The following is a 23,139-nucleotide window of genomic DNA, read 5'->3' as shown; positions in this document are numbered from 1 at the left end:
TATGTTATAATACTACAATATTACAATGTTATGGCATTTAGTAGTAATTATCTTCATAGATAAATATACAATTAACATAAAATGAGAAGAAGAGGTAATACAATAGAATTAATACAGTGAAATAAATAAAATAAATAAAAACATTAACAGCATTTATACGAATATACAATAATTTCTGTTGTAACTATTATGACTATTTTAATCTAAAAAAACTACACAGAGACATTGAGTATTATTTAAATTTATCCTACATACCAGATTAATGACTGTATTTCAAATAAATACCATTGCACGATACTGTGTAATTTAACAGTAAATACACCTATAAAGACTCTTTTTTACATAATAATGATATCTATTGTAAGATATGATAGACATTGATAGACACTGACCTACAGAATAAATAAATATCAAAGCAACTCAAGGGATCAAGGACGAGTACTTACACTAAACACCAATCTTACGAATTATAATAAAGTCCAATGAATAAAATCAGCGCAAAATAAACGAGTACTCGTCTCACTACACACTCCGCTACCTTTAACTTACCCAGAATCAAGAAGGTTTACCTTTGAATTATGTTTAACTTGTAAATGTTTTTTGCAAATCCTCCATAATTTATTTGCGATGACATTAAAGATTCGCTCGATTCGAAGTTCTTTTCGAATCTCACTTGTTAACCGGAATTAGTCGAATTGAGATGGAATATATTTAATTTTTTTGTGAATAGCTTATATCGGTTTTTGTACTCGTATATTGATTGGTAAACCATCTACCATCCTTTCTGCCTAGTGTCGGAATCGTGACCGCGAGCGATCAGTGATAGAGACCCTCATTTATTTGCGGACCCCGCGCTATGGGTCCACCTCATGGCAAACCTCCATGTAGTCGGGATCATGCATGATATCCTTTATCATGTCTTTCAGCATTGTGTATCTCGGAAACATCGGGTATACTTTGGAACTCACATAATCTTTCTGCAAAGAAAATTCACAAATAATTAGCATGTAAACGTTTTATTTCAATTAAATTGTTATATTATTACAATAGTTTTACGGATGACTGAATCATAAATGAAAGAATGAGATGCAAAAGAGTTTGGGAATTGTCGAATTTCAATAGTTCTTATATTCAGCCATAAGTTTGGAGTAATACTACCTTCAGCTCTCTGATCAGATTCCTGAGGCCCGTATATTTCTTCAGAAGACGATATAAATCATTCGTCATTTGGGTATTTTCAGCTTCTATTTGCGATGTTGTCATATCTAAAATGATTCAAAATTTATATACTTATTGGGTAGTGAATTGTTGTTAACAACATATTTATTATATTTTTTCCGTAAAAGATGCTTTATCGTTTACGGCCGTGAAAAGGCATTCTAAAAACAAATATGTGTATGTATAAGTATGTGGCATATTGCCTCTTATTAATTCATTTTCGTTGCTGATTCTTTATAAAGTTACAGATTTAAAAATGAAATAAAATTTTAAATAATAACTTCAATATATGTTCGTGATATTAAGTTCAACGAGAATATATCAGTCTTAGTACCAAATGCAGTTGTAGCTTCCAAATTAATATACTCCCAAAACCACTTAGATACGTATCGGTGTGAAATACAAGTTTGTGTTGCTTGCCAAAATTGATGCCAAGCTATTAATAACGCCACATTCATATATATTCGATATGTGGATGTACGACAACCAGTTAATCACCAACAGGGATAATATTTGATGGATAAATTTTTACTATGTATACACTTAAGACTCTCAGTGATGAAGTTGAATTATGAAAGTTCGGTAGGAATTTTGTTAAATCCTCAAATATTTATCGCTTTTGAACCACAGTTATACAAATTTCATGAATTGCAGAAAAGTTTGTATGACACTTCATTTGATTTGAAATAGGAAAAATGTCATATTTATTTTTAAGTGATAGAAAACCATTTGAAACGATTTTTTTATTGGTCATTATATAATGAATTGTAAAAACTATAAAGAATAGCAGGGCGGGTTTATATATCTATCACTATATATTTATATAATTACCAATTGCACTAAAATGTGATTGAACATGAGTGAACTTGTAGATTTCTCCATAAGTATTAATAATATTAATTAGTTGTATACCTTTTTCAAGATTAACAATAACACGATTGATTCAAGATACAGTTAATAAATATATTGATGAAGGTAAACCACGAAGGCTTCAATTTGTGTATTTTAATATAGCTTGTTTTTGAACTGCATGCTCTCTATAAATATGGATGAATATGTTTTCATAGTAAACTAAAAGAATATTTTCAGCAAACATGAACAGTCATGAAACAAGGCTTGTTATTGGTATATTGGTTTTTCCTTTATTCACTTTAAAATTGCTTCGTTTATAGCGATTTTAGGCTTTCAGGTTATATAACATACTAGCTGCGCCCCGCGGTTTCACCCGCGTAAGACCGTATCCCGTAGGAATATCGGGATAAAATGTTATTTCAGTTGTCCAGCTATCTAAGTACCTAAAAATTACCTAGTAATTTCATTGCAATCAGTTCAGTAGTTTTTGCGTGAAAGAGCAACAAACACACACACACACATCCTTACAAACTTTCGCATTTATAATTTTAGTAGGATTAGCGTTTCGCTCTGGCTTCGCTCGTGGTAGATATATAGCTTAAAGCCCTCCTCAATAAATGGGCTATCTAAAACTGAGATAATTTTTCAAAATGGACCAGTAGTTCTTGAAATAAGCGCGATCAAATAAACAAACAAACTCTTCAGTATTATATATAATATTAGTATAGATGTATTACAAACTAAACTATATGTATCCTATAAAAGCTTAAATACCAGAAATTTTTTATTCTAATGCTAAACTTGAAGGTCGATTTGGTTTACCAAGAATTAGCAAAATCTAATTAAGAAGGAACTAAAACTCGTGTGTGTCGGGGACGAGGATTCAGGACGTTTGTTTTATCTCCAATTGGCGAGAAGCCAAGAAACAAATTCATGAAATTGTAAATAAGGAACTACAATGTTATCTGTTTTATTCCTAATTCGTTGTCTCTTAATGACTGATTTTTTCTTCTTTCGACTCTTGAATTAGATAAAGAAATTAAACATGAATTACAGTTTAATTATTAAGTTTAAGCCGCATCTAAGAAGAGTTTATTAATATATTTGCAATAAGTTACATTCAATTATAATTATAATTAGGAAAATATATACGCAGTATTTTCTACATGTTTGCTGCTCCATCAAAATAAAAATATTGAAAAAGTTTTGATTGAAATTTAACGTGGTACACGATCTTACTAAAAGAATACGCACGTGTTAAAATTAAACCTAAAGGAATTATTTCATTTTAACATTAAAATTATATAAAATTATTACCAACTAGAACAATGCCAGTTATACAAAAATTGTACATATAACTACAAACTGTGGTATACTATATATACAAATATTGAATAATTATCGCCACTTTCAGCACTTAATCATATGTATGTAACTTATAAATTTTAATTTGATTGCATTTAGGGAAATCTGTGTATCATGTCGTCAATACTTCAACCTCAGGTAAAGGTGTGGCACGAATCATACGCGAGCCTGATCCAATTAATGCAAAAGCATATATTATTCGTAAATGTGGGATCAAGCAACTCCACTACTCTATAGAGTTACTTACGTGTGAATCTGAAAACGTTACGGTCCAACTATTACAGCTTACGAGAAATAGTGAAATAGTAAGTTTACTATTTCAATGTATAATACATTAATATAATATAGTAACTTTACTATTTCAATATTAATGATTTCCAAAATTTAGTTAATTATTGGAAATCATTAATATAAGCAGTGTTTGATTTTATTGCATCAATTTGCATTTACATGAATAAATTTAAGGCACAACGGATTTTAAATGCGATTTATTTAAATTACTTAAACCAACACAACGGTTCGAATATTTATCAGCGAATGCATTTATTTAATATATAATTTACAGCTGTTATTTGCTGTTAATTATCAAAAGAAAAATGTAAGAACCCGCCTATATATAATACTTACCTTCTTGTTGAATAATTCGATCTCTTAGAAAAACTCACATCACGATCTTTTTCTTTAGTTTTAAAGATCTTACCATACATAGAGAAAGACAGCGGGAAGAGACTTTGTTGTGAATCTTTATTACAATTAGATAAAAGGCAAAATTTAAATTAAAATAAAAAGTATGTTTATCAAACATCGCTATAATAAAGCTAAATTTGTAGCCATTGTTTATCCTAAACCCAGTTTCAGGCATACATTACATTTAATATATAATGACTTGCTATATCGTATTTCCAAAGCACAGGGCTATCTACATAATAATGACTTGCCTACGGTCACCACGTTCCAAGCTCTATAGCACAGTAATATTCTAAATATATATTAAATATTATAAGTATGAACGAATCGGTACGTAATAATGTGCCAAGCGGTACGTTTTGTAAAACAGGCAGTTTTTAAAAATAACAGTATAAATAATTTATTATCTAGTTTCTAAAATATTTTAATAATATAAAGCTACACTTTGTTCGTTTGTTTGAACGCGCTGAACGCAGTAACTACTTGTACGATTTAAAAAAACCTTTCAGTGATAAGTTGTCAATTCATGAAGGAAGGTTATAGGCTATATGAAATCACGTACGACGTATATAAAACCACCGGCGTAGCGGGTATTAGTGTAGATTAATATACGAGATATTTATGCTTTATCGGCTTAACGATTATATTGAGAGAGGATTATAATATTAAACATATAATTTTGATCTATAATTGATAAATAAATATCAAAAAAGTCATACTGGCATTAGGCGATGCATTTCATTACCGAACGTAATCATGCTAGAGCCTTGAAGTGACTGGTGATTAAAATTTTTGCCCGTCTTTTAAAGCAATTACATTGCTATTAAATTATATTTATACAGAGCACGACAAAATATAAGTGTAATTACCGCTAAGTCTTTCCAGACGTTCTCGTTTGTCGGCAGCCTCCTCAGCGAGCTTTGCTGAAGTTTTTACGCCCTCACCAGACTTTTGAGTTTTCTCCATGATGGCACACGCGCGCAGCACAAATGCTGGTACTGTTTCAGCTTTCTCCTGCTTAGGAATCTCCACGAGGGACCAGTATTGGGTCTCTAAGCGTATAACATCCTGGAAATGTAGAATGTGTTTTTATCTAGGATTTTTATAGTTTTGCACATAGTTTTATATTTTTGTTTTATAGATTTGTATATTTGTATTAAATGGGTTCGTAAAGCTGGTGTAGTGGTTGTGGTTTCTTAGATGTTTCTTAACGCAGTTATACAATCTATGAATGTTAAAAAATAAAATAAGGGACATGTGTTTTACTAGAACGCAAGAATTGAGTAGCGAATGTCGTGAAAAAATATGGAAGCTCTTCAAGCTCGGAATATAACCAGAAAAAATAGTCCTTTTTCAACAATAAAAGTCCAAATTGCGCGAAGATTATCCTCGATTTAACTTAATTTGAACAAACTGCTATCATCGAAGCTAAGTGCAATCGTGTTTAAAGTGCATAAGTTTGTGTTGGAAGTTTTCCAATTTTAGCCGATAAAGACTTTCGCTCCGTTATTTTGTTTTATTCAGAAGAAAATAAATGTAAGCTGATATTGAGATGTGTAGTTGAGATAAGGGGAAATTTGTACAATTGAAATTCTAAATCCTAACCATCAATAAATTAAATTTTGTATATTGCCTGCTCGCAAATACTTCTAAGTAAAAGCTGTCTTCCTAAACTTAGTATCTTATAACATTAAACAAGAAAATGTTATAAGAATTATTTTATTTGCCTCGGTTTTATTTGCTTAATTCAAAAAGTTTAAACGAGTAAAAGAAACATTCGTTTCAGTTATTTTGAAATAAGGGATTGTTAAACACAATATTTCCGTCGTAACGAGAGCCCAGTTGGGTCGCCCTCAAGGGTATACTGGGAAATAAACGCAAGTATCCGCTGGGACTTTTAAGAATTTGTTCTAGATGGAAAATCCTTTGAGAATTGCTCGAGTTTTAAATTGATTTATCGGAACAGTTCAATGTAATAAGCTGCTTCGTTTGTTTTAAATGAAAAGGATTTATGTTCATTCGATAATTATTTGTTCTACACCATAGACTTTGAATTATTGAACATATGATTTCAGTGCAAAATTCACGAGAAAAATGTAACAAAAAATTAGTTTTAACTGAACTTACAGAGCAGCTGGGATAACGAAATGAAATTGTGCTAGCGCAGTGTTTTGTAGCTTGTCCATGTCCAGCCACGTTTCTCTTTACCATTTTTACAAAATCTTGTTTAGGTTTGATTGATTTGGTCTGAATATTGCGATCTAATATTTACAATCTAATTGAAAATCACATCCATGAATGTAAATTTTTGTACACGAGTTTATATTTTTGTTGGTGAGTGATATACATATACGAACTCTTTTCGCTAATTAAGTAACTGTGATCACATTGCTAATCTTTAAAAATCAAGTAAATGTTGCAGACAAAAAAGACAAATTGTTTTAAATCGATTCTAAGTATTTACTGTGAATTATATCAATGATATTTGTCAATGTCTCGTGACAGTAATGTGATACAAAAGAACGATTCAATTGCCTTTTAAAATGCACTTAACATTTGATCAAAAGTTCTTTAAATGTTAAGGTCTGTTCTCTAAGTGGTGATCAATTTTGTTAAGCGAAGATAGATATCACAGGTGTTAATTTAATACGTGATTGAATATGTTACAAAGGTCTTTTAGTTCACTTTGCAAAATACTTGAAACTAAACAGTACCATGTATTTTAAAGTTGAACGTAAAAGCTCTCATAATTGTGAAGAGAACTCCGCTGTGTAGTGCCGTATGCGAGTTAAGAGGCTACTAAGATTTTAACTGCTTAAAGTACAAAACGAGGCACTCGAAAAGTAGAAAAAAAAAACACGCTGTACAAAATTTTGACAACTTCATTTCATTAATATGTAAATTGTAAGATAAATGTAAAACTGTGCATAAAATATTGTAAATAAAATGACATGACTTGCTGCAAAGTTATAATTAATTACGCAAAACATGTTAAAAATCTGTTCGTAAATTGATTTACAAAAAAAGAGACAATAAACAGTAATACAGTATCTGCCCAACTGATATTCTGAAAGTGCTCATAATATGTTCTGTAATAAAGATACAATAAAATTATTAGAACTTGTAAGAAAATGCTGATAAGCTTTTGCGTTTTAACGGTGCTCATGGCCGCACTCTAAATGTATAGCTAGCTAGTAAAGAACAGTTTTTGTTAATCTTTAAAATAGATCATTTCTGAAGCAGCTGTGGTGGGAATGAAGGTAGTAAGAATAAGTAGTCCTTATATAAATTTATAATGAAACCTATATATATTTACATAGTCAAGAAAGTGGAGAAATTCATTTTTTATTAAATAATAGAGAAACGCATCGAACAAAATCCTGATTAATATACACAAAAAGGATAGACTAAGCACTAAGAAAAAAAACTCCACAACCGAGCAAATGCAATTGTGAATTTTTTATTTTATTACCATGCAGCTTATTAAATAACGTGTAGCGGTGTCCTTCTTCATTGCATGCGCTAATCATATTGCCTTGCCATTCCCCAGGAGTTTTATAATACGTACACGATTTCAATATCTGCATAACACTCGCCGGAAGAACATCACACGGTATTTAGTATGGATTAATTAATTTTTGCTAAAGGTTGCTCATATATTTAGATTTATGTCGTGTCTCGGCTTAATTCATTTCGCTTTGCACCTTATTCTTTGAGCTTTACACGACTTTAAAGTGCCCTGTTAAAGGCTGTGTGCGTCGTGTTCTAAAGCGGAAATAGAAAGTTGAATAGAACATGGAACTCGCTCTAGCAACTAAGTTAAATGGTTTTTATCAGAATGAAGCTGTACACTGCAGACTACGTTCTATTTATTTTATAATGTCTGGTTATACTATTGTATTGGTTTGATTCAATATATGTATATCTATACAACAGATTTGTGTGTTTCTTTTTATGTAGGGGTGAAGACAGTTCGTAGGCAGATACAGATTTTTGAAAAATAATCTGCTAAGAGGCTTAACCGTACCCACGTCTAAAATGAAATGACATGGTAAAAATAGTTCATAGTGTTGAGACTTCTTCGGTTAATTTTAATAAAGTATGATGTATAGCAATAGACTTTCCACGCGCTTTATTTATGCAAATATAAATATAATGACCTATATTTTTAACTTTATGGCCTAGTTTTATGTATTTCATAAGACTTTTTTGTTTTTTGTCAAAGTACATAAATTGTTGCTTCTTGTGAATATATTATCAGGGTTCTTCAGGAGAAAGCGTAAGTGGCACTTTTGACAACTTAATCCTCTAATACCATTTTGGTCAGTTCGTTAATCTACAAGCTGTTACCACATCAAATATATCTCAAAAATATGTTTATCGTGTTCGTGTATTATATATTGGGAATACTTTATTAGTCTGGCATAGGAGTGAACTTAGAGGGAGCGTTTTTCAAGCATTAATACATAGAGCTACAGCGTAACAGCACCAAGTTATCGTAGCAGTAGTATTTAAATTTATAAATAAAAGATATATTATATTACGTCGTATGAATAACCTCAACAGGATCTCAATATTGGATAATTTCTCACGATATTTCATGATTAACATCATACATAGCAAAAGTATGATATTATGGTAGAAGGTTACAATTATTTTTGTAACCTTTGGCTCAAGATTCAACGTGGTCCGTTTCTTTTAATACGGGATTGCGAGTGTAGTCGTAGCTGTCAATTATCATTTGCTCAACTAGACCCGCAAATTAACGTGATAAATTTTATGGTTAGAACGGTCTCTTCGTGCCAGAGAGTCGCAAAAGGTCACGTCTCGAAGAACTGAATGACTGATTTGTTCGTGATCCAACATTCGTCGTGGCCAAGATTGCATCTGCCCATAATTGGACAAGCAAAAAGGAAGATTCAATTGAATTATATTATAAATGTTTTTAATGAAGGCTTTTCATTGATCGATTTGTTACGGTGTTTAAAAGCACATAAATATTCAACGCTACTTTAAAATTGGTTTATTACTGCTGTTGTCATTGTTAACATCAAATAGCTACGACCTTTTAGATATTCGATGTCGTCAATTTTAACAACTCAATAGGTCAATGTAGTACATCACTACATAGTCGCTTCTCGCGTCTGTCCCTATGTATGTTTAGATCTTTATAACTACGCGCGGGCAAAAGCTAGTAATTTTATAAGCCAACTCAATGAAATATTTTAAGTTGTTGAGTCTTCTGATGTATTATTCTGTAATAAAATATAGGTACAATATAGGTACATACAAGGTACCCTAATACCTGTGTTGTTTGTGATTTAATAAAAAGCCCTATTTTACTTGATTTTTTTTTGCAAAAAAAAAGGAAATAAAATGTCTCACTTTTAAAATTCATAAATTGATATTCTTTGTGTTTAATATTATTTTTGTAAATACTTTACGAAATTAAAAATGAAACTTCAATTTTAATTAGAGGATTAATATACATTATTACTAAAACTATTTTTGGTCCATAAAATAAATGTTGCGGGAAATGTAATTAACTCTTCTTATGGGAATGAGTATCTTATGTTATCTTATGCTACATATTTAGTTAGTGTTATAATTGTTCATACAATCTTTATTAGAGTTGGTATATTTCAGATCGTTGTATTATCTGATGCTCACTCCTTGTTTTATTTGTTTCTATTACATAAACAAAAAAAGGGTACAAAGGGGTAAAGGTAGCATACATACGTTGAAAAATTTTATTTTCTGTGTGTTATTATAATTGTAGGTATTATGATTGTCAAAGGTAATGATTAAAAATATACGTTCTAGGTTCTGTCAATTAAAGAAAGTTTGATATGTGAAAACGTACGAGTTGTGAAGCTGTTACATGGCACGTTAATCAGGTTATTTTAGGCAAACGAACCACAACATATTTAACACGTAATTAAATACACAGTATATTATTTCCTCAAATATTTTACTTTGGGATTTTTATTCCATACAAAGCATGACGAGCCTTTACGACCATGACTTCAAAGTTTTTTGTTTAACTGATATTATTAGGAGTTGACTCACGTACTACTTAAAAAGGCAGTTCCACCTCTATGATCTAACAAATACAACACAGATAAACAAACATTTCTTTTTTGGGTCAAACGGATCCTAGTCACGTCTCTTTATTGTTTGACAGTCACTCGGGCTTTGTTCGCAGTAGAATCAGCGTTGTAAATACTTTAAAGATATAAATTTCTTGGCATAAACTCTTGACTTGTCGCTTTTCATGTTGATTTTCCCAAGCATAGGTACTTGTTGTCGTAAAATTTATTTATATGTAGAATATATCATAGAGAATGTATCTATTTGCATAGTGTACATAATTATTTAGTTCTTTAAATTTAACGCAAGCAAATGTTGGCGTATATTAGTACTGGAAGGAGTAGAAGATATTTTTTGTTTACTTAAATCTTTAAATTACAAATTTAAAGTAAAATTATAAAATACAAACATTACATTTGTGTAATAATGCATGATATTGTGAGTAGAAGTTTAAAATCCGTTACAATGTTATGGGAGACAGTGCAAAGCCTTGCAATTTTTATCACCGAGGCAAAGTTGGTTAACTCAGAAAAGTTTTAATTAAAAACAAGATCAATGTGGCAACAGACTTGTAGCGTAACGGAAGAGAAAATGGAGAAAACTTAGTGCTGTGCAATTTTAATAATCGTCATACACTTCAGATATTATTTTCTGAGTGTAGATTAATAGACTTTGAGATTCCATTTAAAAAATATGAATTTATAACTTCTGACATTTTCATAAATATCTTAGAAATCTTATCGTTACAAACAAGAAAGAGAATTTTTACAGATAGCATTTCTAATGATGCTTTCTTATGAGGAGAAATAACTCGACCCACGTCAAGTAGATTTATAATTCATCCAATTTTTCAAGAGTATCCATTCAAGATAATTAGTGAAATCTTTTTTATATTATCGCACATTACAAGAGATAAGGTAACAATTTATATCAATATCGTGATTGAAATTATGCAATCAGAACTTAGAAGCATATTAATTTTTATACATATATTTTTTTTTATTTATAAAACACAAGGTTATTAAATAACTTCGAATTGTTAAGTTTCCGTACTTAAAGGGCAAAACGGGACCAGGATATTACTAAGACTTCGCTGTCCATCTGCCTGCCTGTCTGTCCGTCCGTGTACCACCAGGCTGTATATCATCAACGGTAAACAGTGAATATTAAACAGTTGGAATATTCAGAGATCCTGTATATCTGTTGTCACCAGAAAAACAAATAATAAAAAATCTAGTTAAATATCCGGTCATAAATTGAATGGGATTTTTTTTGCAGGTATTCTTTGTCTTTGTCCGACGTTATTTTGAGTCCAACTCGCACTTGACGGATTTTTATTCTATAATCAAAAGGCTGAATGATTAAATTCAAACAATCCTTAAAATGTCAGTCAATAATACTTGTCATTGGTTTAAAGATAGCCTTAAATAGCGTAAATATCAATATGAAAATACAGTGAATTTTTTATTTTATTTTGATATTTACGTATACATTTTAAATTAAATACAATGCTTGACGTGCGTGAAATGCCACAGTCGACATGACGTCGAGAAAAAATTTTTAAACTAAAAATCAAATCTCATATCACAGTAGTCCAGCAAATCGAACAAAACACTTAAATAAAACTACGCACAATTGCAATAGGATTTTGGAACGAATTGTAAATCATATGTTGTTAAAGAATCATTAAGTGCAACTGCCTTTATATTAATATTTACTAATAATAAGGATACATGCAATTGTAAACTTCTTTGATGTTGTACTAATGTATATAAATAGAACTAGTACTTCTAATAAAAAACTAGTGAATCTTCACGCAAGGCACCAAATACACAATAATCGGTTCACCCAGTAACAAGGCAACAATCTAGTAACAATTGATAACCTCCTCCCCTTTTTGAAGACGGTTGAAAATATCATCATATAACCAAGATATTTATTTTTGTGCTCTAAATAATATCAATGCCATAAATACACTATCTCATTGCATTCAAAATGCAGTTATATTCCTAAAACCAACGACAACATGGGAAAGTACATCTTATAAAATTATAATGGTGCATGCTCCTTTTTCTAATGATTTATATCGTATCGAATGCTCGAAAGAATAGTGCGAAAAGTGTATAAATTTAAAGCAACGAATGAGTAACGTAACCATTAATTGCAAAATACAAGGCATTTACCGCTTCGATTTAGCAGAGTCGTCATTGCTGTCTAATTAATAACTTTAGCTGCGCATCCATGACTTAGGATAACCCTTAATTGGATTTCAATCATTAAAAAAATCTACAAGAACGGAAAGTCACGTCCCGTTTAATTAGAAGGATACAGTAAATCCTGCTGGGATCAATTTGCAGCCGGTACTGAATTTTAAAAAGGTTAGGAAAGAGTTAGTCTTTGTTTGTCGTGACAATGGTTTCGATTTTGTAAGGTGATTAGGTTTGGTATTAAGTACAATCTCCCAATATAAGGTTTCACGATTTTCGCAAGCCTTGTGTTTGTTTGGCAGTTTCGGTTTATGTCTATTGGTCTTTGTTGCTCAACACATAATATTATATTGTTTACTCTGTACGTGATCTTGGCAGATGGTCCGTTATTACCAACATTACGTCTGTGAGAAATCGTTAATAACTGAGTGCTTAAATAATATAATATGTAATATCATATACCTCTTTATTAAAGTTTTTGTTGTAAACATATAACTATAGTGCTTTTTCATACAATTGGATAGATTATTCCATTTCAACAAGATGTTTGTGAGGTACTAAGAATTTTTAATTTTTTTATAGAACCCGTTTAGTTTGATCGTTGGCCTGTGTTACGTTTGCCATTAGAAGAAGCATAGTCAGCTGACAATCAGCGTTGTCTATGGTCATGATGTTAAGCTGCTGGACTATTGAATCTTATACATTTGTTGCAGTGACCGTTTCAACTTGGAAATGAACGCAAAGTATGTGTTCGGACGGACTATAGTTATTTGGTTTATAAAATTTTATTCCTTGCTCATAAGGTTGAACATGGATGAATATACATTTTAACATATATTATTTATATATTTATTTTATTTTGGACAGTTATCACTAAGACGAGATAGCTACCAGGGGTTTGCGAAATATACCCCTATGTATTTCCAAACCCCATACTTTATTTGGCTTTTTACAGTATAATGAATAGACTAGAAATTTAGTAACCTACTAAATGTTGTTGTAGTCTTTTAACAACAATATTATTTTATAATATGATCGTGGACAAGTATTGATCTAATACAAACTAATACAAAATACTATAATAGTTGCATGACGACTTATAAAAAGATTCACTATGTCACAGTATATATTTTATACTAATATACGTCATCTTAATCAAAATACTATTCAAACATTTTTAACTATGACAAAAATGTTTACATAATTAATAAATATTTATTTATGCTTGGCTTCTAGAATACCCATGAAAATTCTTAAATAAGACTCTATTATGAGAAAAGAAATGTAATAATATAAATTGAATATATAATAGAAAATTAATGTGTTGTATTTATTAGAATCTTGTAGAAATATAACCTTGTTTTAAAATAGAAATGTTAATAGGTACGACTACTCATTATATTTGATTTGAATTCTGCTTCAATACGCACTACAATCCGGAGATCATCTCATTAGTATTTAGACTCATGCTGTAACATGATAACTCCTTTAATTGTATTTTTTATTAAGTTATTTCTTCTTTATTGTAAACACAAACAATACAAAATATACCATAATAATTTTAACAAAGGATTTTGTATACAACTGGCGGTCTTGTGGCTAAGCCATTTCTTCCAGGCAACCGACGGGTAAAAGATAAATACATAATATAGTCGAAATTGTGGGTAAAAATTGTCCTATAGATATACACAAATACATAGACACACTATATAAATAGAATAGCAATAAACATATAATTATATATATGTATATAAAATTCTCGTGTCACAGTTTTCGTTGCTATACTCCTCCGAAACGGCTTGACCGATTTTGATGAAAATTTTTTTGTGCTTATCCGGTATCTATGAGAATCGGCCAATATCTATTTTTCATACCCCTAAATGATAACAGTAAGGCAGAACAGCGTTTGCCGGGTGCAGCTAGTATTATATACATACATATTTATATACATATACGTATATACACATATAAACACAAGAATATAAAAAGCACATGACGATCGAAAAGAAATCAGTTTGAAGATTGTTGGAAGATTTAAGAGAGTAAGAGTCAGGAAGTTAAAATGAGATTTTAAGTAGTAGGGAAGTTAGGATTAAAAAGAACGGAGTAAAGGAGATGAAGGACATGGATGTTACGGCGTGAACGGATTGGCAGCCATTTTAGTTTCTTGGGATACTCGGAAACGTGGTCAAATTCACGGAGCCCATAAACAAATCTGCCACAGACATTTTGGAGACGTTCGAATTTATTTAGTTGTTATTCGCATAGATTGGTGTAACACGCATCAGCATAATCTAGGAGAGGGAGAAGAAGTCTGTGCCAGCATAAATTTGGTAGGTATGGGTAAGAAGTGGCTTAACCGTTTAAGAGTTTGCTGAAGCATATAGTGACTTTGACTTGTGGTACCCATCTTAGAATTTTGGCGAAAGTAAAACCCAGATTTTTCACATCGGAAGTGTGCAGTATAATGAACCCACCGAGTTATATCCAGGGTAAATCGATCCAGTTAATTCTTGAGCGTAGTTGGAGGCTACCAATGACCACTGCTTGACTTTTATTAGAATAAATCTATATCTCTCACGGAAGCAAATTAAATGTCCTGTTACGGTCTAATCTATGGCTTAGCTACTAAATTGATTTCTATATTGGTATATATCTAACTTACCTTAATCATAGCTTTGAGAAGTGCGTATCGGGTGAAGATATTCCTCTGTGACTTGGATTCACTGTACCTCGCCATCAATGTAACAAGAGCTTTCTTGGCAGTATCGTAATTTTCATCGAGCCGTATGCGCACTGCCCGCAGTCGTTCATTAGTTTCTATTACTTCTTCTTTTGTCTGCCCGCCTGGTAGAAGGACATCGATTTTGTTAATATTGGTTATATTATACAAAATTATATAAATCGCTATCCGAATATTAAATAGATGTACTATTTCAACCTGTTAATGTAGACTGGAATTGGTTTATACCCAATTCAGCAGTGTGAGGGATAAAAATCGGTATATGTACGATTAAAATGCTTTTCTTTCATCAAATATGGCTCTTTTTTGGTATACAACAACAAATATGGTTGGTAAATTTAAATAGGATTTAAGATCCGTGTGGAATGGGTGTAAGTTGATTCCCGTGCCCCTTGGCTAATGAGCAAATGCTTTACGCATCTAATTCACGAATTTATTTTCATTTTACATTATGTAATGTTGATAAAATCTGGTTGTTGAACCAAACATGTAAGGGTCATTATGTCAATTCGCCAATCACACAACTAAAGAGTTACAATTTAATACGTACATTTAATACGTTAATTTATTGTTGGTTGTATACCGTGTACATTTTCTGAAAGCGTGTGATAGCACGTCTCGGCTCCTAAAGTTTGTATTGAGACACCGAGGTATTTATTGTCAGAAAATGTCCTTTATGTCAGAGATACGCTATTTTGAAGCGAACAATTTGTAGCCTGGGCTTCCTTATCAAACCTGTATACATATGCATATTGCAACTCCGAACTGAATTGTTTAAAACATTATTTACACATAGAACTTTTAGATATGTGGAGTTAAATAAAATTTCAATTTCTTCGCAATGATCCATATAGTCACATAAAATGTATTACAAGGCAAAAAGTAAGTTAGGATATTAAGATAAAGTCCTAGTTTAAAACCACTATGAAGCCCATTTTGGGCAGATTTTCTAATAATTGAATTTGTTAATAATGGCATATTGTAGTAAGAAGTGAAGCCAGCAATATGAAAAGTCTTGCACTTTATTCAGTTCACATAGCCGACATTTATTTCAAGCACTCGCAATGAAAAGCAATAATACTTACTAGAGGCACCCTCGTCCTTAACATCTTGTACAATGCGACGAACACTTTGTGTGAATTTCCCGACCAAGTTGGTGGAGGCTGCAAATAAATTTATTTAATACTTATCGCTGTATTGATAAACAATAGCATTATCTACATTGGATAATAAAGACACGCAAACCGTGTTCGGAAAATATTAATAAAAATCGTCAATAAAAATATACAAGGTATGCACTGATATTTAGGAATGAAATAGTTCTTAATCTAAAGCATTCTTTGCATAATGATATTGTAATGTAACATTGTTTTAAGCTAGAAACCACCGACGACCGAAACACAGTTTCCAACTAGTCGGGTAGTCAGTGGGTCGTATAAGAAATGTATTTGATTTTATGTCAATATATATATTCTTATAATTTAAGAAAAATTTATAAAGCAAATATTTTCAGAAAATTATCTGGTCTAACCTTTATAACGTGTTCTATGCAATTAACTTGTAAAATATTTTGTGACATTAATTATCATCGATTTAAATTTTAAATATTTGTTTTAAATACTTTGATTGTTTAATGACATCACCCTGCTTAATACTGTACGTATAATTTAATAATATGATGTTAGCTGTGGCCATTAGTAGATACCTACTCGATAACGTGATTAATTTATTGTTTTTGGCCCATCAATATAACATAAAAGGCTATCTATGTCTCGATCCACGCATAGTGATGAACGTGTAGGATTTTAATGTTGAATCAATATTATAGGACTAAAATAACGGGATATACGTATGCTTTCCTCTTATTATCGTATAGTAGTAAGAATTCGATAATATTACGAAATATTATCGAATACTTACTAATATAATAAACACAAATATATAAACATTCCCTAAAAGTATGCAATCTAAACACAACTGTCTTTCAAAGTTGAAAACATTCTTTGACATACAATTGAATGTAATAGGAAACTATAACCATAATCCTTACCCAAATTTTGGGCAGAACATTATAAATCGGATGAATTCAAGAGCACAGCGCTTTCTATTCACAACTGAGAGGCCACAATGTGCTTGCTACACGGTTGTGCACTCAGACAGCGCCGGCAGCTAAGCCGAGCGCAACGTGAATACTGAATACTAAGCGATTATCAAACTTCCATCCAGATGAATGTAGCTGTCTCCAAATTTGCCTAAATTTCAAGTACTTTTGATATTGTCCAGGTAATGCGCTGAGAACATTTTAAATGGAGTTGAAACACACCTGGGCAAATGAGCAGGCATTTAAGTAAGGAGGAGGTACTTTTATCGGTTTTATTAGTTACTCCATGATCCTGGTATCAATTCTCAGACAAACCTTATATGTACCTTATTTGTTCTTTAAAGTCAATTAACATGACAATATACAAAATCTTAAAAATAACATCCATATTACTTATGAGTCAGGTTATTACTTGCGGATTTTGACTTGTATTGTTTTTAAATTGACTTATATTGATATCCTATATATATATATATATATATATATATATATATATATATATATTTTTTTTTTTTTTATGTCATAGTCGGCAATGGAGCTGGTGGGTCGTCTGATGGTAAGCGCTACCACCGCCCATGAACATTTGGAGAGGCGTAAGGTCAATTGCAGACCTTTCGCCTTTACAAATGGATTGCCGACTTTAATTGGGAAGGGATTAAGAAAGGATTGATGAGAGGAATAAAGGAAAGGACTGGGAAGGGTAAGGAAAAGGATATGGGCCTCCGGCTCCCCCACTCACCGTACGAAACACAATAGCAAGCTATTATTTCACGCCGGTTATCTGTGGGGGTGTGGTACTTCCCCATTTTTACTTATATATGTAGGCGTATTGCTGGATCATTTATTTCAGACAAATAAATTCATCTTAAATATGTCCGCACCTCGAAAATCTCATAGGTAATTTATTTTAATGTTTTAACATGTTATTAATGCGAATATAGGAGGATGGCTGTTTGTTTTCTTTTAAAAACATGTGTATTTATAAAATAGGGACTGGTTATTCTGTGCACAGTTTTTGATGAAAATTAATAAAAAATTTATTGATTGGATAATCTTCTGTATGTTTATAGTCCTGTTTCATAACGTTTTCTAGCTGTAAATATTTGCCGATCGTAGCTAACAACCCAGAATAAAAAATAAGTAAACAATTTCCAAGAAAGTAATTTTTCTTAAAGGCAATATAAAAATGTTTTTCGCTTTAAATTACATTCCCTCAAGCGGTATATAATTCACTCAGTTAAATTCTTTGCAAGACAAATTGATCGACGAATTTCGCACGAAGTACAGTACAGTGCAATACAGTACAGTACAAATTCAATGCAAGAATTTTCTCTTTAAACAACGTACTTTAAAATTTAAACGTATCTTAAACAAAGTTATTATAAATTATAAACCAACGAAATAAATTGTACACTAAACAATCAAAACAATACGTAAATGATTAAGAAGTTTAAACTTAGCATCAAATCCACGCGAAAAGGGGGATTATCAAAAGCATATTGTCATAATAATTAAGTTCATTAAATTTTTAGAGAAGTCGTTAAGTATAATACATTCTAACCACAGCTTGTTCGGTTACCTATGCGCAAAGTTGCTTTCATCGACAAGATGGATAAAAAAGAATAACGTACATAACATTAATTATAGTTCTACCGTACTTTATCAGTTAAAGATAATTGTAGAACTCCATTAAAATGAAGACCATTTTAATATTCGTTACCTCATTCGCAAATTTTTCTGACGTTATGTAATTAAATAATTTGGGAATTTTATTCGTACACAAAGTGTGTTCGTAATTAATAACGTCATTACAAATGCGTTATAAGTGCCATTTGGACCTAAGCATTTCCCTCGAGTGAGAAGGTTTATTTATTTTATGTTTATTTTATGTTTGAAGTCGACAAAGACGAAAATAAACTCCTCGTCTATATATACTTCTATTATCTGAAGCCATAAAATGTATTCTCTGCTTATATTATAAATGTGACAGGATTACTGCCTGTCTGCCTGTCGTCTTCATGACGCCTAAACTACTGATCTGATTTGGATAAAATAGATACAGATATAGTTTAAGACTGTAGATAGAACATAGGATAGCTTTTATACCCGAAATCCATCGCGAACGGTAACTATGCGGGGTAGACCTCGGTCTGTCTATTTCTTTTCTTTTACTACGCAAGCGAAGCCGCGGGCGGAAAGCTAGTTAAATGTAAAACGCAAAATTTTCAATTTATGTAATTTTCAAGAACAAAACATAATAAATCATAAAAAACGGAGCTATTTTACGACTGTGTATGTATGACACAAAACACTTATAAGTATAAACTTCGTTGCTGTATATCTAACAGCACCCTCGTAGCAAACGATAAGCTGCTTCTCTTGAATTATTTATCCAATCATTATGGAACAAGTACTTTGAAAACTGCACTCCTGCAATAGCTTTGGTGCATTTGAAATGTACATATTTGAATAATTCTAGGGACATATTGAACATATTCAAGATATGGCTTAACTCACTTAACTCCTATAGAAATAATTTTTTTTTGGTATTTCTTGTACACAGGATAGCATCTTTTCTATGCCTCAAGTGCAGCAAATTACAATATACTGATCTGTTACACAGTAAGCAGTTTTGACTTTAGCGGGGTCGAGAATCTCAAATCAGTCTCATTCTAGTGACCCTCACGTGTGTTTACATACATAATATCAAGATGCATATATTACATATTTGCATTGTAAAACGGAAACGATTTAGAATAACTCTAAAATGGATGTTATAAAACAATAGTATGGGTAGCAGTCAATAGAAAAATTACAAATAAAAATAAAATCTCCTGCAGCATTGTAGGATGTTCCACCTATCCGGAAGCAAAGATTTCGAGGCTGGCTTAGATTGCAGCTCTGAATTGAGAAAATGTGTAAATTAGTTGCCGTCTGTCACTATTATTTGCCCATTTATATTAACTAACAGCACTTGTATACACATACGTATGATACACATATGATATCATCACTTTAACTTACTCGTATTAATGCTAACATTTCATTTAATATTTTTATTACACGTAAATACTTTTTATAACATTACGTCTCATTTTAAAATATTTTCTTTAATTATCTTTTACTGTACAGTGTTATAAATCTGTATTGAACCGAAAATTGTTGTGATTTTAGGTACAATACAGTTTTATTAACTGCAATAAGCAAAGGATACATTGAAATTTTACATCCTTTTATATTTTAATCTTCTTGGTCTTTACGTGATACTAATACGGTTTTCACGAATATTTTTTTTATGGAAAAAAGGAAAAAAATAGGTAGTTAAATTATAATTATCTTCTCGTGTGGGCTTTATATTCAATTTACCTAGCGTCGTTAAAAGGATGATTGCAATTTATCCTTACAAAATTAACAGTGTGTTTGTTTGGTTATTACTTGCTTGTCGCAACAGAGTGATTTTATGATATGATTTTTGTGTTAGGAGTGATTGACAGTGACATACGCTAATGTTTACCGCGGTGAAACAACATATTTCCTTTATCTACGGGGACGTAGATGCGGGCGTAAATCTAGTTCATTAATACCTTTCCAAGCCATATTAAATTGCAATAACCTATATATATAAAAGCGGTTAGACTAGATGGAATAAAGAAAAAACCGGTATGTTTACGTGAGAGCCAGTCGACTGCGAAATGCAAAAGCTGCACACTGCCTCTCTTTTTTGAGTACACTTTTTACTTTATTTCAGAACTACATTTAATCTATTTCCAACCACTTTGCTTCCTCGGATTTGATTACCTTTTTAAATCTGTATAGAGATGGCATAACTTTTGGTATAAAATGTGGTAGTAATGGAGAGGGTTTTTGCTGAGAAATCGTTTGGATGTGCGCTTGTGTGAATAATTAGTAGTAATTAAAAGTGTACGTATCAAATCATATGAGAATATTCAAATAATGATGACATTCAACACTAACTCTTCCTTATTAGCAAATTAAGCAGAGTCATTGTAACGGGAAAAAGCAATTGAGTGTTCTTTTTATGAGTACAAGTCAATTTACAGAGAGTAGACACAGTGCGAATTTAATTTCTATGGATAAATGTACGAGTTTATCTGCCTCAGTTTAATAATAAGAAAAGTACCTTTTCATAACAAAATTTATTAATAATAGAAATTCGTTTATCATTTTATATGTGCATTTTTCTATTCAAACGACCGAACCGAATAAACCTTACAAATAACTCTTTCATTAATTTTTTTTTTTCAATTTTATGAATGAGATAATAAAATTTGGTTTAATATTTAACGTATCTTATTATTTCATCTAAATTGCCCTAGCTTGGCGGATATAGTACCTTTATAGTTTTTAAAAAAGCTAATTTTTATGTGCCTTTTAGAACTTAGTTCCCCCTAATGTAATAAGTTTTTTCATCTCGTTTCAAATTTAAATGGTTTTATAAAAATATAATGCTTATATTTTGTAGCTTCTTGTATATCTCTTATATGTACTTATAACTTAGTAATAAATAATTTGTGTATATAAATTGTTATTGTAGTTTTAATATTGTACAAATGAATTTTTTTTTATTTTCATTTCATTTTTTACTTTTTACTTTAAGATATTTGAATGCTCCCGGTAATTTACCAACGAAATCAGTTCTCCGCCGGCCTCGTTCTTGTGGACTACAGAATTTAGCACGCTGTGGATTTTCGAAGAGGCAGTATGGCATTTTTTACAACTTTATGTGTACATAACATCTCATCAACTATTTATTTTAATGAAATATACAAAATACCTTTTTAGCAACCTCTATTTCATTGTTAATTACATATTCGCGAAATTTTATATTTCTAAATGAAACGAGCATTACATAATCTGTAAGACAGAAGTAGTATATAAAATCCTCTTACTAATGAAAGAATAAAGTATCTCTTACATTACATACAAGTACTCTTCCATTTACCACGACTATAAAATGCGGTATGGCCGGGTGCTTGTGGTTGTAAACCTTTCTGAAAGAGTTATATTCACTTTTCTTTCTGATAACTTTGTATCGTATTCTGGTTTATTATTCCTGGTGTCTCTAAAATTATTTAAAAAAAGCTATTTGGTCGTGATATCAGTACTCAGTCTAATTAATTTTGCTTATTTTAACTTAATTTAAGACATATTTTAATTCATATAATTCCTGGCTGATAATATGCTCGACTCTCACATTCATAGTCTAGACTAAAAATTGAGATTCTATTATTACAATAACTCGTATATCATCACACAGCATTTGTAAAATAATTAATCATTCCCTATAATATTTTACTTCGATTTTATAAATACCACTAATATATATCGAAATAAATGGATAATATATACATAGAATAATGATGATTTATAAGATTACATATACTTATATGTCTACTTACATAAACGATGATTTAGAACTCTGCAACAACAGTAATCATTGGGCACAATGGTTATTTGCTATTGATATGGAAAGATCTCCTCTCTCCTCTCCCCGTGGGAGAATCTAGCAAAATCTATTAAATTATAATTAGAATGGCATAGTGGCCATTCACATGAACCTTTAATGCCTAATCCCTAAAGTTTACGGAATGATTTTAGTAGTCCGTTTGTGTCAGTCCTATGTCCCTTTTGGAGGTTAAGGTCAGATCCAGCGAGCCTAATCTATGATAAATCTCTGCTAAGGATCGAGATAAGAACCTATTAGCTTTTTTAAATTATTAAGGAATAAACTTACTTATTCAGTTTTATAATCAAGATTAAAATGATGAATTGTTAAACAGGCAACTAGGAAATAATAAGCAATAAAGAGACGAATAGCTGGATACTGACAAGTTGCAATGCGGACACGACTTAGT

General features: G+C 31.2%; 1 protein-coding gene across 1 annotated transcript; it reads right to left on the bottom strand.

Moving 5' to 3' along the window:
* Positions 1-225: 225 nt before the first annotated feature.
* LOC119840620 lies at positions 226-21,992 on the bottom strand. The gene is made up of 6 exons (XM_038367307.1): positions 21,908-21,992; positions 16,248-16,325; positions 15,085-15,266; positions 4,992-5,190; positions 1,159-1,265; positions 226-977 (listed from the first exon to the last, which is right to left on the bottom strand). The coding sequence occupies exons 1-6, from the start codon at positions 21,990-21,992 to the stop codon at positions 855-857; spliced, it is 774 nt and encodes a 257-aa protein (XP_038223235.1). The 3' UTR covers positions 226-854.
* Between the last annotated feature and the right edge of the window lie 1,147 nt (positions 21,993-23,139).

Source organism: Zerene cesonia, chromosome 6 (assembly GCF_012273895.1).
Source record: "Zerene cesonia ecotype Mississippi chromosome 6, Zerene_cesonia_1.1, whole genome shotgun sequence".
In the NCBI taxonomy this organism is placed as follows: Eukaryota; Metazoa; Arthropoda; class Insecta; order Lepidoptera; family Pieridae; genus Zerene; species Zerene cesonia.
The sequence above is the reverse complement of the archived record's forward strand: the minus strand, read 5'-3'. Positions and strand labels throughout refer to the sequence as shown.

Coding starts and splice junctions, on each gene's coding strand:
- LOC119840620 (XM_038367307.1), bottom strand. CDS start 21,992: ATGCCATACTGCCTCTTCGAAAATCCACAGCGTGCTAAATTCTGTAGT. Junction 15,267..16,247: donor TAAGGACGAGGGTGCCTCTA/GTAAGTATTATT, acceptor TCCTTCTACCAG/GCGGGCAGACAAAAGAAGAA. Junction 978..1,158: donor ATCTGATCAGAGAGCTGAAG/GTAGTATTACTC, acceptor TTTTCTTTGCAG/AAAGATTATGTGAGTTCCAA.